This window comes from Eptatretus burgeri, chromosome 13 (assembly GCF_056783735.1).
Source record: "Eptatretus burgeri isolate ZD-2024b chromosome 13, Ebu_testis_v1, whole genome shotgun sequence".
Taxonomy (NCBI): Eukaryota; Metazoa; Chordata; class Myxini; order Myxiniformes; family Myxinidae; genus Eptatretus; species Eptatretus burgeri.
Window position 1 is genome coordinate 6,352,345 of NC_140973.1, and position 17,704 is coordinate 6,370,048.

Below are 17,704 nucleotides of genomic sequence, written 5' to 3' on the forward strand. Positions count from 1 at the left end.
AGAGCCTTACCTTTTCTTAACCTTATAATTTTTTCATTATTTAACATTCAAATTAAATCTAAAGTTGTCGGTTTATCAACATCAGCATAATGCCAATCTTTTATTGAAAATACCTCATTCTTATGTTGTAGAACATATTTATTAAAATAACGAATACCCTTTTCTTGAAGGTATGCTTGGACACAGAAATGATAATTTTCTTGAAGCCTTCTTGCTGTCATTTATGTATTAGAAATATATGTTAGAATAATATTATGGCACGAAACACCTCCCCATCTTCCCATAGTTAAATCATTTTGTATTTCCTTACTTATTATATATAATCCTGTTTTTTCTGTTTTCATGAGATAAACAAGGGCAAAACCATTATTATATTTACCATTATTAAATTCTTTTATTTGTTGTTTACTAATCGTGGCTCCACAAAACTCATTCTCGATACCAAGTGCATAATATTCTTCCTTACGAGACTGATTTAATTGTTCCAGGTCTTCGAGGTTAATTTTAAATGACCAATTATACCCTAAATCATTCATATCATACCCCCATTGTTCTATTCTCATACAAACGATACGCCCTTCTTTATAAAAATTTATTTTAATTCGAACTGTGAATTCTGTATGACCTGGAGATAATATCAACACTTCTGTATCTTTGGAATACACAGCCGTTTTATTTAAGTATATATATTGTGATAAATCGCTTAATCTCACCAAGTCATTCGCGTCAGTCGGGCTTGGATAATTTTTTAATTTATAAGCATTTTTATGTTAATATTTTTGTTTATATTATATTTATGTCGTTCAGCCTGTGCCTTTGTATCATAATTTGATAAATCAATATCCAGTTCTTGAGATACACCAAAGATAGAACCATCTTTACCAACATAAGTCATTTATATTAGATTAAAAATAATATCATAAAAATTTTTATTTTTGTTGAGTTGAAATAACACATATAGACATAATTGACCACAACACTTGGAATTTAATTCTTGGACTTGAAATGTTTGATAAACACCATTCTGTAAGAATTTTATGACTTCAACAGGTGGTGGAAGACCAAAACTATCAAAATAATATTTGTCTTGACTATTAAAAATACAAACCCAATGAGAACCGTTCCCATCATTATCTTCTAAGTTCATAATAATATTCTTTGTATGTTTCGGCACATTTGTTAATTCATCTCTCATACAAATAACCACATTATGAATTTTTAATTTCTTACAATATTTGGCAAGTTGTAAATTTGATGTTGTATTCTTTCCAAATTCTTTCAACCACTCATCAATGCTCATTTATTTATTAGAAAGATATAATCCATTACCTCTTTTCGTTAATTTTACACCTGCTTGTGCTATAGAAGAAAGCATATCTCCAACTAACAATCTCGCTTTATCAGGCAGACCTTCAAGTTTTTCAGCAAAATCTACAATTACACCACTTCCACTAATTTGTTTCTCCAACTCTTTGTTATGTCTTTCCAATTCTTTTTGAGCCTGGAGTTGAGCCTTCCTTTCGTTGGCAGTTTTCACCGCTGTTGAAATACCACCCGTCAATGCTCCAACCGCACTTAAACCAGCAAATAAAGGAATTAGAAATGGGAGAAATCCTCCACTCGTCTCTCTTATTGAATATTTTTTCAACATTGGTTTTGTCATTTTAATTTTAAGTGAGCCAGTGTCATTCAAGATTTTAACCTGTTCTCTTGTGAGCAAAACATCAATTCTTACTGCTCCTTTTCTCTGAATTGTATTAACGTTAATCGTACAAGGCTTTTGATTTTGAACACAAGATGATAGTTTATGAAGATTGATTTGATTAACATATACCCCAGTTGGTACTTTGCCACTCATTTATTTAACAAAAAATTATGTGAGACTAATCATCACACCATTATCTGTATTAATCTGCAATTCTGTTTCTTCCAAAAGCAAACAATATGTATCAACTTCTTCACTCTCTCCTCTTTCAATGTATAGGGAAGTATCCACTCGATTAGACTTTATAGTTTCCTTTTGAGCGCTCAGGTCAAACGCATAGATTGTATACAAACTTTTAAATGCTGTCATATCCAAAATAGGTTCTTTATTTCCATTACTTTCACACACCTTTTGGTAAGACTTGTATGCTTCAGCAAAATCATTTTTTCCCAATTAATTTGTTCCATGTTAAAATGTTCCATCTAGAGAAACGCGAAGTTGTTTCACCTTAGCATTATCACTCAATGCATTATTCTTATCAGTCGCAGTATCACCATCTGGCTTTTTAAAAATCATCCACAGATATCGTGGCTTTCCTTCCAGAACACCTAAATTCCACGTGTAAGTAGTTTGGTTGAGTTTAACGTGTTGACATCTTCTTTTGAGGTATGATACACTGAGTGGTTTCTTTGAGTTAAGTCTTCGATTCAACATCTCTTCTGTTTTAAGATTAGGAGTATATTCACTGATATACCAACTCATCTCCTCAATTACAAATTTATTCTGTTCACCCAAAGCACTACCAACACCAAAAAGCAATCTATTTTCATTATCATTCCTTTGTAGTTGAAATCTAATTTTAAGACCATACAGAACTTTATCATAATCACAAAATCCAAATATACCTTTAAGAGGAACTGCCACAGTAAAACTATTTTCTGCTTTTGTATCATCATTATACATTCCTTTCCTTTGAATATATCCAGGGTCTGTGTTTGTTCCCGTTGACATATCAGGAATAAAACCTTCGACAGACCCCTTTCCCATTCTATCACTGAATGTATAGAGTGTAAATTTCATCATTTCAGATACAGCAGAGACATAATCAACCGCTTCAACTTCTTGTGTTCCAATATACAATCGCACACTATCAAACATTTTCCAGAAGAAATCATTTACAAGTGTAGCGTTTGTGTTATTCCCAGCCTTAGTGAATTTAAATTTACACAACAAGAAACTTTCGGAGAGATTCAAATAGGTTTGTTGATTATTTATTTCAAAACTTTTTGTACCATTTGTATTCCAGTCTGTTCCAGTTATTGCATTTACCTTGAAGTAATCTTCTTTTTAGTGGAGTTTGAGATAATAATAGTATCATCCAAATCATAGATACTATCAATTGCTTCCATACTTGTATTTATTTAGGAAAAAAGATGTTAAAACTTTTGAAACCCTGATCCAAGTATTTGAATTATTTTCTGTCGTTCTTGGGGGACAACTGAGTTTTACCTTTCTTAATTTCTTTTATTGCTTGTAATTTATGAGATTCCTTCTGAGCATCTTTTATACTCTTTACAGCACCTGCTACATTTCCCACAGCAGAAGCAGTTGAACCAATTAGGTCTTTATGTTTAAGAATAGTTGAACCAATACCCATGAGAGTATCAATTATCCCATCTCCTCTAAATTGATGTCCGACACCCCTTTGTCTCTTAGGTTTATAGTATCCTCTACCAAGATACATACCTTCACCCTTGTAGTACGGGGAAAGGAACATCCCATCCCCTGCAATTATTTTATATTTTCCCAACTCGTGTTTCCTCACAATAACCATCGTATTTATTTATTGGAAAACTTCACGTAGGTGAATTCTGATGGATATAACTTCTCCATTAAAAGAAATCACACGATTATCTTGGTCGGTTATCCTAAAATTTACTCTGTGTATGGTTTTTCCTGACACAGGTAGATAAACCAAATTTTTAGGTTCCATATTGAATTTATAACCAATTGGGGTTGAGTATGCGCTGAATGAAAATATTGTATTTGTTTTTTTTCCATCATTATAAGCACCATCAATCAAATCACAGTGAATTAACACCAAATTTATTCCTGAGGATATTTGAATGACATTATCACTGTAAAACGTCCCATTAGTTTCAATCTTTTTTGAGGAGAAACCCAATAACTCTCTAAATGAATTATCAATTGTGAAATCAACCTTGTAGTTATTTTTAACTTTAATCGTTGATTTTGAAGTATGTTTTTGAATGTTTATAACAATATTTTTTGGTTAATCACCCTGTTCTTTCATAAGACGAGCAATTTCGGAAGATATTTGAGAAATCTCGTATGCTCCGGGTGAGACTGTTATCGTTTTGTATCCACTTCCCGGATTATAACTAAACTTGTCATTTTTCTCGGTTATATTAAATAAGGTATTATAAGTTTCCATGGACAATAAAGATGCCTCATATTCTTTTGTTGTGTCAAGTTGTAGTGGGTATGGGAATGAAGATGTGTGGTCGCTTGTTGTGAAATTAAAACTCAGGATTGTGCTTCTCATCTTATTTAATATGAGATAAAATGTCTTTATATTGAGATTTATTAATTATTTTCATGTTCATCAACTGGTCTAAAATGGCTGATGCTTCATGAAAACAATTGTTATTTCCAGCCTTCTTACTGCCTAACAACAATAACAGTCTATTAACTAATTGCGATGGGTCATTTGGAAGAAAACTAATACCTGAACCAAGGATACTTAAAGCCTGAATAATGTGTTTCTCCTTCTCATTCTTCCTACTTTTACCAGAAAGAATAACCTTATAATTTAGAGTGTTCAGCAAATCAATATATACTCTATCATCATTATTTTCCATATCCAATGGTTTATCAATATACTTTGATTCATCCCTCACAGTTGAACCTTGTCTTCCATCTTTTGTGAGAAGAAACATTAATCTCGGAGTTAGTTTAACAGGGGGTTGAGCAGAACTTAAGAACCTTAATTCATCATTAAATATCAATACCTTTTCTTGAACAAGATGAAATATTGCTGGTTGTTCTGTTGGAATGAGTCCTGCTTTGGTTTTTGAATCCGCTGAATATTCATTGTTTTGAACAGCATTCACAATATAATCAGGGGGTTGATTAATCTCTTCCAGTTGTTGAAATAAACCTTCATCATATTCTAATTCTCCAATATGCTCTAATTCTTCCTCCGTCATTTGACTGAAATCTTTTAACATTTGGAGCTTTCTGGGAGTATATTCTACTGTGGGAACTGTGGAAACATCTTTCATTTTTTCTTGGGAAGTTTTTAAAAGTGGTTTAAAAAAATTTCTCTTGTTTTCTTTCAAATACTTCTTCGCCTGTTAGTTTCTGTCTGCGTTTCTTCTTTATGTCTTCCTGCTGTTTTACAACTTTTGAAACCAACTCTTGATGTTCCTTAAATCTTCTTGCTCTTTCTTTTGTATCCATTTATTTATTGTAAAATATCATTGAATGAATTGTAAAGATTAACAGGGAAATTTTCCTTTTCTTCATCATTCAAGTAGATGTGTTCAAATAAATCCTTTTCTTTAAATATTTCATCAAATTCTTTATTAACATTAATGCGAGTTGTAATTTCTTCTTCACTAATCCTTGCATCTCTGCTTTTCATACGTTTGCGTTGAATTTCTTCATCAACATCAAAACCGAATGATAAAATCTTCACCCCGCTCAGATATTTAATAATTTGTCTCGTTCCTTCTGGATTAGTTTCTAATATCCCAACACCACCAGATTTTAGTTTCCTTAACTCACTCTTACAATGTGAATATTTTGTTGTACCAAGAGAAACCTCCTCAAATATTTGTCCTTCATTCCTCAATCGCATATGTTCCTCCACTGAAATATAGTGATAATCTTCACCTTTTATTTCTCCAGGTCTTATTGCTCTAGTTGTTGTTGATACAATGCGTATCACGGGGTGTTTTTTAAGTAAATTTACAATATTCTCATTTGTACTACACAAGAACCTTGATTTATGAAAGTTTTTTCCAGAAGCAGATTTACCCACAAGATTTATAATAATAGTTGTCATTTATATATGTAATTGTTTATAAAACAAAAAATATATCCCTTAATATCTCATCTTGTTTCACAACAATATATTTATATTTTTCAGTCGTGTGCTTCATGTAATCCTCAAATTTCTTTTTACTACATAATGTAGAACAATTATCTCTCCAAAAATTATTGATATCTATTGAATTTAACTTGAATAAAATAAAAGTATTAGCATTGTTTCTGATGGAACGACGAGGAAGTTGAAAGTACGATTGACTAAGATAAATACAATTACAAGAAGAATGTCTCCCTCTTGTGTAGTAGCTGTCCATTACCGTTTGGTTTCTCTCATTAACACAATCATCAAAGATAACGAGGTTCTCTTTTGATTTATCCAAATCTTGGGGAGACGGTATAATCATCAGTATTATCACTAAGAATACAAGTTATAGGATTTGATTTCTTTTTACATCTCTGTGTATCACAAAATAGTTGAATTATATCTTCAATGTTATAATCATTTAGGTTTTTTTGACGTTTAAATAAACCGATTATATCTTCTTTTTGAAGACCAGCATTAAAACCTTGTGATAGTTGATACTCTGGTTGAAAACTCGACTTTGTGAAAATTATTAAATTATCATAATCTAAAAAGTTGGGAGTGAGGAGCATTTTTAAAAGTAAGCAGGTTTTTCCACATCCACTTGAACCAACTATGAGACATCTTAATGAATTTGGGAGATTTTTATGGTTGTTAAATTTTATCTTATTTTCCCAAATAGGTAAAAAATCATTCATTTATATATTTAGAAAACAAGTTATTTAATTTATTATTGGCTTTTTTAGAAACTCTATATTTTATCCTAAGTTCAGGTTTAATTTCAAGATAATCCATTATTTTATTTATACAATATCTTGTGTTGATATTTCCCTGAAAATTACATCCATGAATAATATATAACAACAATCCTTTGAACATTTCTCTTATACGTTCAGTTTCTTCCCTTGTAAGGAAAGGTGTGTTATCACCCTCATACTTTACATTCATTTCTCTAATCAATCTTGTAAAGTAATTCATTTTTGGTGTAAATCTAAAAGAATTATTTTCCTTTTTATATTTTTTATTATCATTAATTAGAAGATAATCACAGAATATACATTGTTTATAGGCTTTTGACTCTGTGTTTAATCCCCCTCTTTCACACGCAGGACAATTCTCAAATTTGTCATATGAAGAATCAGGAAAGTCTAGCATATTTATAAAGTAAAACTTTACTTAAACTGAAATTCATCTATACTTTCAGTTGTATATTACCATCGATATCGATATACTTTTTTCATTATCAGATTCAACGACAACATTTTTTATATTAAAGGTAATTTTAAAATTATCGTTAACTACTATTGAACGAAATGTCATTTCACCTGATATATTAACATCCTTTATTTCATCAGGATTTACATCTTTAGGGTTGTTGAAAAAAATACAAATTTCTCCTTGCATATTACAGATGGTCTTATCTTTTCTTTCTAAAGCTTCATCCATAAGGTTTTTGTTCTTTGATACTTTTTCTTGTTTCATTGCTTTTTCTAGTTTTGAATATATTACTAGAAGGAGAGGAGAAACTTTTGTTAGAGATACTTTAATTGATGTTCTACCAGGTATACTAAAAGCCCTTCCACTGAAGGAAATTGAAGAACTCATATTATTTACCATAATAGTTTTTATCCAATAGTTGTTATATTTATCTTTGTTCAATTTTACATCCTTGACATATTTCTCAGTATCTTTAACAGATGAAGAGATTGATTGAAACTTGTCTTTTGTGTCTTGAAACATTGTATTTATTAAGTGAAAAAGTTGGAGGATAAAATGTTTTTAAGCACAGATTCACCTATAAATTAAACGAAATTTTCATCAAGAAAATTTTAGTTTAAGCAAAGTTTTATTCTATAAATATGGTGAATACAACGTACTGCGATGTTTGTAATCACGAATATAAACATTATAGAAAACACCTCCGAACCAACAAACACACATTTAATCTATTTCATCAAATATCTCCTCTTGAGTTGGAAAGAAAACATTGTGATATCTGTTCAAAGGATGTTTTGAAGAGTAGTTATAATAAACATCTTCAATCACAAAAACACAAGAAAAATGAGTTTAAAGTAAAGGGAGACTATTATATTAAAAACACTGATGGGGCATTTAAAGGGCATATAAAAATAAGGATTTTTCAATTTGGAGAACCCGGTCCATCATCAATAGCTGAATCAATTGAAATAGTGAAACCCGATGTTGAAAAATTTATTAAAAAGACATTAAAAGAAATGAAAACTTTAAAGTTTTATATGGGAGTGAAAATGAATATGAAAAGACAAGATGAAGAACATACTCCTTATATGAGAACAGGTCTTCATTTTATAACATCATTTCAAGATTTTTTGAATAGTGGGGTTTATGAAGAACTATCAAGACAAGAGGAGGATGTTGATAATACAGTGGTAGGAAGTGGATTCAATATTAAAAAAATCATCTTTTTAGATATACACATTCTAAAATCAAACCCTCTTAAAGCTTCTTCTTATATTGAATTACCAAAAGAAATAAAACTAAAGAAGGCAGTTGTTAATATTAAGAACAATGATAATAAATGTTTTCTCTGGTCTGTTCTTGCTCACTTTCATCCACCAAAATGTAATTCAGAAAGAGTAAAACAATATATGAAATATGAGAATACCTTGGACATTAAAGATTTTAAATTCCCAATGCCACTAACAGATATTCCTAAATTTGAGAAAAAGAATAATCTTTCTATTAATGTATATGGATTAACGGATACAAACAAAGTTCAAATATTAAAAATTTCAAACAACTATAAAAATGAAGAAACACACATTGACCTTTTATATTTTAGTGTTGGAAAGAATTCACATTACACATACATCAATAATTTATCAAGATTAATCTCTTCTCAGGTATTCAGAACAGCAAACAAAATATATCCTTGTAAGCGATGTCTTAATTCATTTCATACAAAAGAACGATTAGAACAACATTCAAAATATTGTAGTAATCATAAATCAGCTGTAATTACAATGCTTAAACCTGGTGAAAAGATTTCTTTTGAAGATTATAATAAATCTATCATGCACCCATTTGTGATATACGCTGATTTTGAATGTATCCTTAAAAAGATAAATACTGCTTCTCCTAATCCAAAAGAACCATATACAAATAAATATCAAAAACATATTCCTTGTGGTTTCTGTTATTATATCAAATCATCTGTTGGAGAAAAGTATAACAAACTTGAACATTATCGTGGAAAAAATGCTTCACAAGAGTTTGTAAAACGATTAGAAAAGGATTGTATAAGACTCACTAAATTAATGAAAGAAACAAATGAACCGATGAAATTAACCAAAGAAGAAAAATTAGAATTTAGAATGAACAATATCTGTCATATTTGTGAGGGGGAAATTAAGGAGTCTAAAGTTAGAGACCATTGTCATCTTACTGGTAAATATAGAGGTCCCGCTCATTCCTGTTGTAATCTTAATTATAAATTACCTTCTTTTATTCCAGTCTTTCTTCACAACAGCGCCAACTATGATACACATCTATTTATAAATGAACTTTCAAAAACACCAGGGAATATTTCTGCCATAACAAACACAAGTCAAAAGTATATTTCATTTTCAAAAATGATATTCACAAAACCTTTAACTCGTATTAGGTTTCTAGATTCTTACAAGTTTATGGGAACACCACTAGCCTACCTCGCATCAAATCTAAGCTCCACGGACTCTTTTCCAAATCTTAATTCATTCTTTCCAAAAGAGGAAATTCTCACTAAAAAGGAAATTCAGATTAAAGAGAGAATTCAAAGTAAAGAGGAAACTCTAATTAATGAAGAAATTCTAACTGAAGATGAAATTCTAATTATAAAGAAAATTCGAACAATGAATGAAATTCTAACTAAAGAGGAAATTCAGATTAAAGATGAAATTCTGATTAAAGAAGGAATTCTTACGAGAGAGGAAATTCAAACAAGGAATGAAATTCAAAGTAAAGAGAAAATTCTTACAAGTAAGGGAATTTATCCTTATGATTATATGGATTCATTTATGAGATTTAAAGAAACACAACTTCCTTCAAAAGAAAGTTTCTATAATAACCTTTATGAAGAAGAGATAAGTGATAAGGAATATAAACACGCACAAGAAATATGGAAAATATTTAAGATAAAGAACCTTGGAGAATATCATGATTTATATCTAAAAACAGATGTTTTATTGTTAGCTGATGTGTTTGAGGCTTTTAGAACACTCTGTCATAATAAAAATTGTTATGGATTAGATCCTGCCCACTATTTCACAGCTCCTGGTTTAGCTTGGAGTGCAATGTTGAAAATGACAAAACAAGATATAGATTTAATCAGTGATGTTGATATGCTTTTGATGATTGAGAAGTCCAAGAGAGGTGGAATATCACAAGTATGTTCAAAAAGATATGCGAAAGCAAATAATAAATATCTCCCAAATTATGATAGTGAAAAAGATAGTAATTATTTGATGTATTTTGATGCTAATAATTTGTATGGATGGGCAATGTCTCAATCTCTGCCTTATGGTAAATTAGAGTGGGTGGAAGAAAAGGATTATGAAAAGGCTTTGATGAATATTGTTATTTCTTCTCAAGAGGAATTGAATGACGAAGAAGAAGGTTATTATTTTGAAGTTGATTTGAGGTACCCGAGTGTTCTTCATAATAAGCATAAAGACCTTCCTTTTGCATGTGAGAAAGAAACCCCAAAGAAAGAATGGTTCAGTGGTTATCATAAAAGTTTTAATATTAAAGGCAAATCAACAGAAAAGTTATTAACAACATTCTATGATAAAGAGGGATATGTTTTACATCAGAGAAGCTTAAAACAGTTTTTGAGAGAAGGATTGAGAGTAGCTAAAATTCATAGAGTTTTAAAATTTAAACAAAGTCCTTGGGTGAAAAAGTATATTCAATTCAATACAGATATGAGAGCAAATACAAAAGTAAAATTTGAAGGGGACTTTTATAAATTAATGAATAATGCTGTATTTGGAAAGACTATGGAAAATGTTAGAAACAGGCAAAACATTAGATTTGCAACATCTTGGAAAGAAGCTTCGAGATTGATAAATAAACCAAGTTTTGAGAGAGAAGAGGTTTTTTCAGAGAAATTTTCTGCAATTCATATGAAAAAGGAAAGTATTGTAATGGATAAACCAATTTATATTGGAACAGCAGTTCTTGATTTATCAAAGATATTGATGTATGATTATTTGTATAATGACTTAAAGAAAGAGTATGGTGAAAATGTTTCATTGTTGTATATGGACACTGATAGTTTTATCCTAGATATAAAAACTGATGATGTTTATGAAGATATGAAGAAAAATATTGGAGTATATGATACAAGTAATTTCAGCAAGAAGAGTGAGTTATTTTCCAAAAAGAATGAAAAGGTTATTGGTAAGTTTAAGGATGAGTTGGGTGGAAAAGTAATGAGTGAGTTTATTGGATTGAGAGCAAAGGCATATGCTTATAAGTATGGTGAACAGATTGATAAGAGGTTAAAGGGAATAAAGAAATATGTAATAAAGAAATCAATAACTTTTAGAAATTATTATAATTGTTTGATGAATAAGAAAGAAGAATATAGGAAAATGAATACAATAAGAAGTTATAAACATAACATATATATATAGTGAAGAAGTAAATAAAAAGGCATTAGGAGCCTTTGATGATAAGAGATTTATTTTAGATAATGGAATAGATTGTGTTCCATATGGATATTGTATGATAGAGTAAATAGAATAGATTGTGTTTTAACGATGGGAAGATGGGTTAGGGTTTTTTAAGGGCTACCGCCGCGTTTTTTCACAATATATAAATGGTTAAACCAAGTATTAATCAAACTAAAGAGTGGAGAAAATCTCAGTCTTGGTATATAAATGGAAAACATAATGAATGTGAAAAATATCAAATAAGTCTTATTGAAAAAATAACTAAAACAAAGGTAAATAAAACAAATAAGCGAATCAATTTAAAAACTAGTAAGTTAGAGGATGTAAAGAAAAAATGAATATCCTTGAATGGACTGAAAACTTTGATGGTTATCAATTGAACAATGAAAAAACAATTTACTATAATCTCAAAATGATATGTGGCTCAGGAGGTGGCCAGATGAGAGCATTAAGAGAAGTTTATCATTTCGTAATGGCACAAAAGGGGTATCTTCAAAAATATAAAGATTCAAATGTTTTGTTTGTCAATATTTTAGATGGGGATTATTGTGCAAAGAAAATTAAACTATTGAAGGAATTTGAGAATGAACAAATCTTTATAGGTTCAATGAGTGAGCTGTTCAACCCCCAGGTGTTCAATTCAATGAGGTTCAACCTCCAGGTTAAAAGGGGAGACAAATAAATATACCTTGGGATAAAAAGGGGGTTTATTTTTAGGGAAAAAAAAGGGAATCGCTGAAAATCCCCCATTCATTTACATGGGGAAAAGTGAGCCAGAATCAGTATTCTTACCCTACTCACCCCCATCTAATGTCATTCAGTTTTTACAAGTTTATCGTCTGTTGTGGTTCGCAACGTCACCCGGATTGCATAACAAGCCAAGGTCTGGATGCACTTAGAGTGGTGATAAAGCAGCAAACATAGTGCGTTTACTTGACCTTTATATCCCTTGTACTAGACACAAATGTTGATCTGAATTGTAGTCCCATGGAATACCGTAGCATCATGGAGTATTCCATCCATCTATCCATTGGGACCATACTCTGTGCAGAGTGTTGGTGCTGCCAAAGCAGTCTCCTGGGCTATTGGACACAATCCTGGACGGGTCGCCATTCCGACGCAGGATACCAGCAAGCTGGCACTCGTTTTGCTGACCTCGGAAAAATGACGGGCAGAGTCAACCCCACCTGGTATTAATTCAACAGAAAAGTGGGATTTGAACTCAGGATCCTTGGATCCCAAGCCCACCACCCTAACCATTAAGCCAACACCAGGCATATGGAGTATTACTATACTCCATATTATGCATATCAAAGTTAATAAAACAGGACACCTTTTATTACTTACAAAAAATTGCAGAAAGAAGAAAAGAAAACATTTTTTAAAAATGTAAAAACACAGAGGAATGAAATCTCAAAAAAAAAAAAAAAATAACAACGTATGAATGCCACCACATTACGACGCCACAATACGACACCACAATCCTATTTTGGATTACCATCATGACATCTTTTGACATTTTACTTTTGTTGTGGGATTGTGATGGATGAAGAAGAATGAAGGATAATAATAAGCGGCTGGGTCTGGGAAGTCTGGGGGTGGATGGTGGTCTGGGAGAGTGGGGGTCTCGGTGCGGGGTGATGGTTCGGGACAGGGTGAATGTTCTGCTAGCCATTTGTAACCCAATATGAACAGAGGATCGGTACTTTAATTGTGTACAATGAACGAAGGTACTAATATGAACCGAGGATCAGTACTTTCTCTGTGTAAAATGAACCAATATACAAATATGAACTGAGGACGTGCTGCAATATCTTTGCTGTTAAGAAATACGATTTAGTTTTTTTCAATTTTTGAGGTCTTTCAGCTCATGAAAAAATAAGAGGCTTCTTTTAAAAAAATTTTTTTCCCCTTTCTGTCATGGTATTTTTTTACCATGGGCTTCCAGCTTGTAGTGTATTAAATGCAATGGTGACACTCGGAAATACGAGCAGGCAATGAAATTAAATTCCACACAAGAAAGGATAATGAGAAATGATGTTCAAAATAACGATGACCCCGAGTACAATGTACTGCAAACGGTCAGCCTTTCCCTGCCACCTTACCCCAGGTGTACCTGTGAATGGTCCACAGCTTCAAGCTTCGTACTGCAGACACACAGCCCCAGTGCGAGGGCCATAAACAACCTCATTGATCTCATCCTTTCAGGGAAATGAAAATAAATAAAAACTTCAACAAACGAAGCAAAATAAAGTACAAAAGGATTAAAAAAAACCAAAAAAAAAACCACTTTTGCATGCAAAGTTACATGACTGAAAACAATTCATTCCATCAACCAATAAGTCCTGTTAAATGGAAGATAGGACTAGAACGACTTTGTTATTTCCTGTACTGAACCAGTAAAAGAGCCTTTTAAATATTTGGTTGTTATAACGTTTAAGTAATAAAATTAGTAATTCAACAAAAACTATCGAGTTCATAGAACACCTCACCCCACAGCCTTGAGAAAAAGGACTTGAGATTTTATTGGAACTTGGACATTGGCCTCGATTGGAAGAAGATGAATCTCAAAGTTCCCCAGCCCTGAGAGTACAATTAGTGGCAAAATTGATTGGTTGAAATGGCAGACAATTTATCCCAAGAACAGCACTATTAAACAGAAGGTTTTTTGGAAGTGCCAACAAGGCTGTTTGTGTTCTACAGTGTTAAAATGTTTATTGAAACTTAAATAAAATAAATATTTTAAAGGCTGTAGAAAACAAACTGGAGAGTTCATAGAACACCTTATCCCGTGCAGTCTTGAGCAACAAGGACATGCTCAGGGTCTACGGGCAGCGAATTTGATTGGTCGTGATGACGATTATAAAATGCCGGAATATTTTGTTCAAGTACTGCTAACGGGAAGGGTTTTGAAAGTGCCAAAAAGGCGATTTGTGTTCTACAATGTTAAAATATGTAATTCAATTGAAATAAAATAAAGATTTTAAAGGTTGGAGGAAAAAAAAAAAAACTTCGGACGTTTACCGCAGTTTGTGTAGTGTCTTTTACACCACCTTTTCTAACACGTTACTTGAGTTATCCATGCCTGTATGTGTCCTTTATGACATCCTTAAAACCAGCAAGTTTTCTGTTTGTAATGATTTTAAATTTTGTTTCACTGCAAGACAGGCAGAGCCAAACATTATCTCACTTCTGTGTGCGTATGTGCGTTCCGGACAATATTCCAGAAAATTTGCCAAATTCACAGCCAAAGTACTGCTAAAGTGCAGGTTCATGTTCCGATTCGTATTCAGAATAAGAAATTATATTGGAACTAAGTGGTTCCCAGATCATAGACCGACGTCTGTCAGACAGATCAAGTGAACCTATTGCTCTCCCTCGCTTTGTACGTGCCGCGGGGTAACCAAGTAAATGAGCGATGGGAAGAAGAATCAGCTCGGATTGAAAGCACCTCACGTTCAATTTGCTCTTAAACACGAAAGGAATGACATTGATAACAATGGTTTACCATTTTCCCCATTTAATAGGTTATATTGTAATAGGATAATCCATCCATCCATTGGGACCATACTCTGTGTAGAGCGTTGGTGCTCCCTAAACAGTCTCCTTGGCTATGGGGCACAATCTTGGACGGGTCACCACTCAGACACAAGATACCAGCAAGCTGGCACTCATTTTGCAGACCTCGGAAAGATGACAGGCAGAGTCAACCCCACCTGGTATTAATTTAACAACCAAGTGGGATTTGAACTCGGGATCCTGGGATCCCAAGCCCACCACCCTAAAACCATTAAGCCAACACCAGGCATAATAGTATAATGGCGTTACCGAATTTCCCATTAATTACCAAATAACGTTAATCACACTTGATGGAACTACGATTATTACCTCCGTCACCCCAGGGGTACGAGGTCATGTTTTCACCCGTTTGTTACTTGGCGATAAAAAATTTCACCAAGGATATCGGTCTGTCGTGTTTGTCTGACCGTCACACAATTTTTTTCCCACATTTTTCAAGCAATGGTTCTGAATTTTTTTGTGAATATAGATGGCCGGCAAAGGACAACAACATATAGTTTTGATAAAGATCCGAATCCAGATCTGGATGCGAGAATTTTTAACCGTCTCTTCACCATTGAGAGACGGGGGCTAAAAACGATATTACACGTCATCTCAAAAAAGTTGTGGACGGATTCGGATGAAATTTTGTGGATACGTTGGGTGCGTGAAAAGGACTATTCGATTCCATTTTGGTGAAGATCTGAATCTGGATTCGAGATTTTTTTTAAAAGAGTACGGGCCCGTACGTGCGTGGCTTGCATGCAAAAAAAACAAACAAAAAAAACCTTTCAAACCGCGTGCCAGAAACAACCACACTCTCGCGTGTCCGTACGTGCAAAAAAAAAGAAAAAGAATTGTGATGTCAATTGTGACGTCATAGCACCGTGTCCTGTCATTGGTTTGGTAAATAAATGGCTATAACTTGGGAACCACTTGTCCGATTAATATCAAACCTAGAAAAGGCACATCCACAGGGCCCCAGCAATATACCTGGCAAGTTTCAATTAGATCGGACCAGTGGTTGTCGAGAAACAGCAGTCGCAGACAGACAGACAGACAGACAGACAGACAGACACTGCTGGAATTATAGATAGAAGATTCTTCACCATTGAGAGATAGGGTGAAAAAACGATATCCAGCACAATACTACAAAAGTTGGGGACACGTTATGGTAAAACGTGGTGGACGAGTCGGTTGAGTGACGAGAACAAGCCGATTCGATTTAGGTTCAGGTCCGAGTCCAGATCCGAGTATCCAGTGGGATACGAAACGTGAACTGTTTATCCTGGCGGAAGGAGATAGGCCGCACGAACGAGTGTGCCGTTCCTAATAATATTGCTTACGTCTTTTTTGCTTTTTCTATTTTTAACGTTCTTGCGACTTCCGAAATTGATGTTTTAACAGCAAAAACCGATTTTAATGGAAATCGACCCCCCAAAAAAAAAAACCTCTCGCGAAATTTCAATTAAAACAACAACAGCGAATCGAATCGAATAAGTCACGTGACTTCGTTTCCAGGGCCAACAGGGAACATGTTCACTCACCGCCACAGACGCACGGACTTTCGAACCAGTTTCCTTGTTATTCGTCTGAGGTACACGACGATTCAATCCGAAACGTTTTAATCAAACACCGATAACCCAAGTCAACAGCGTGTGCACAAACGAACACGAAGAAAATCTGGTGAAACAACACAATATAATTTAAAAAATAAAAAACACACACACACAAACAGGCGTTTCTAAACTTGCGCTTCGTTGCAAGCTTCTGATTGGCTGGCAAAGTGACTTCCGCCTCGTTGCAAGCTTCTGATTGGCTTGCGAAGGGACTTCCGCCTCTTCCAATCCCAAGAATATAAATTATTCAAACGTAGTACGTAATTATGGGTTATCGAGCTTGTTGCCGTATGCACCACATGTACGGATAAAGCATCTTCACACGTATACAAAAATCGAGTCAGCGTCACTGCCACCGATTACTGTGCCATGGCCATCAAACATTGGACAAGACAGGAAGGAATCTCTCGTGGTTGGGAAAACGAATGCGGGACGGATTAATCGGCGCAAAAACCGAGAATATAATAATATGCTTTTTAAAAGTTTTTTTTTTTTTTTACAAGTTAGTAATGGTGTCTTCAATATGCCTCCAAGTTTTAAATCGGAGGAGACACGTCGATCCAAGGTGATTAAATCTAAGACAACAATTTTTTTTTCTTTTTTGATAAATAACCCTGCACTTTTCAATGCTTTATAAGGTACAAACTGTTGATGAGCAATAAATTTTAAACGAGCAGAAAACAAGTGAATAATTATTATATACTGGCAAATACAACCCGTCGAGAGGAGGAAAGAGCGAGGGTGGAGGAGAACTATTTTTTATTCCAAACCAAAGCAGAATTCCGAGTCTCGCGAGATCAACGCGATTCAGATCAAGCCGCAGGAACTACTTCACGTGACGCCTCTCCTTCAGAATGAAAATAAATAAATGAAAATAAATTTTAAAGATTGGATTTCTCTTACAATCAACAAATGACCAATTTATATTATGAACACACATAGTAGTAATAATAATAATAATAATAATAATAAT

General features: G+C 33.2%; 1 protein-coding gene across 9 annotated transcripts in view; it reads right to left on the reverse strand.

The window, feature by feature from the left end:
* SIL1 (SIL1 nucleotide exchange factor) overlaps positions 1 to 16,874 on the reverse strand; it is a 34,691-nt gene extending 17,817 nt beyond the window's left edge. For 2 of the 9 annotated variants that reach the window (XM_085850943.1, XM_085850936.1), the window contains exons 1-3: positions 16,660 to 16,869; positions 14,047 to 14,137; positions 13,671 to 13,755 (exon numbers count right to left, since the gene is read on the reverse strand). In XM_085850943.1, the coding sequence (XP_085707069.1) occupies positions 13,671 to 13,754 (84 nt within the window). In that variant the 5' untranslated portion in view covers position 13,755; positions 14,047 to 14,137; positions 16,660 to 16,869. Of the gene's footprint in view, positions 1 to 13,659; positions 13,762 to 14,046; positions 14,138 to 16,105; positions 16,158 to 16,221; positions 16,432 to 16,659 lie in introns of those variants that run through there. The other 7 variants (XM_085850940.1, XM_085850938.1, XM_085850939.1 and 4 more) reach the window with 7 other exon arrangements.
* Positions 16,875 to 17,704: the final 830 nt, after the last annotated feature.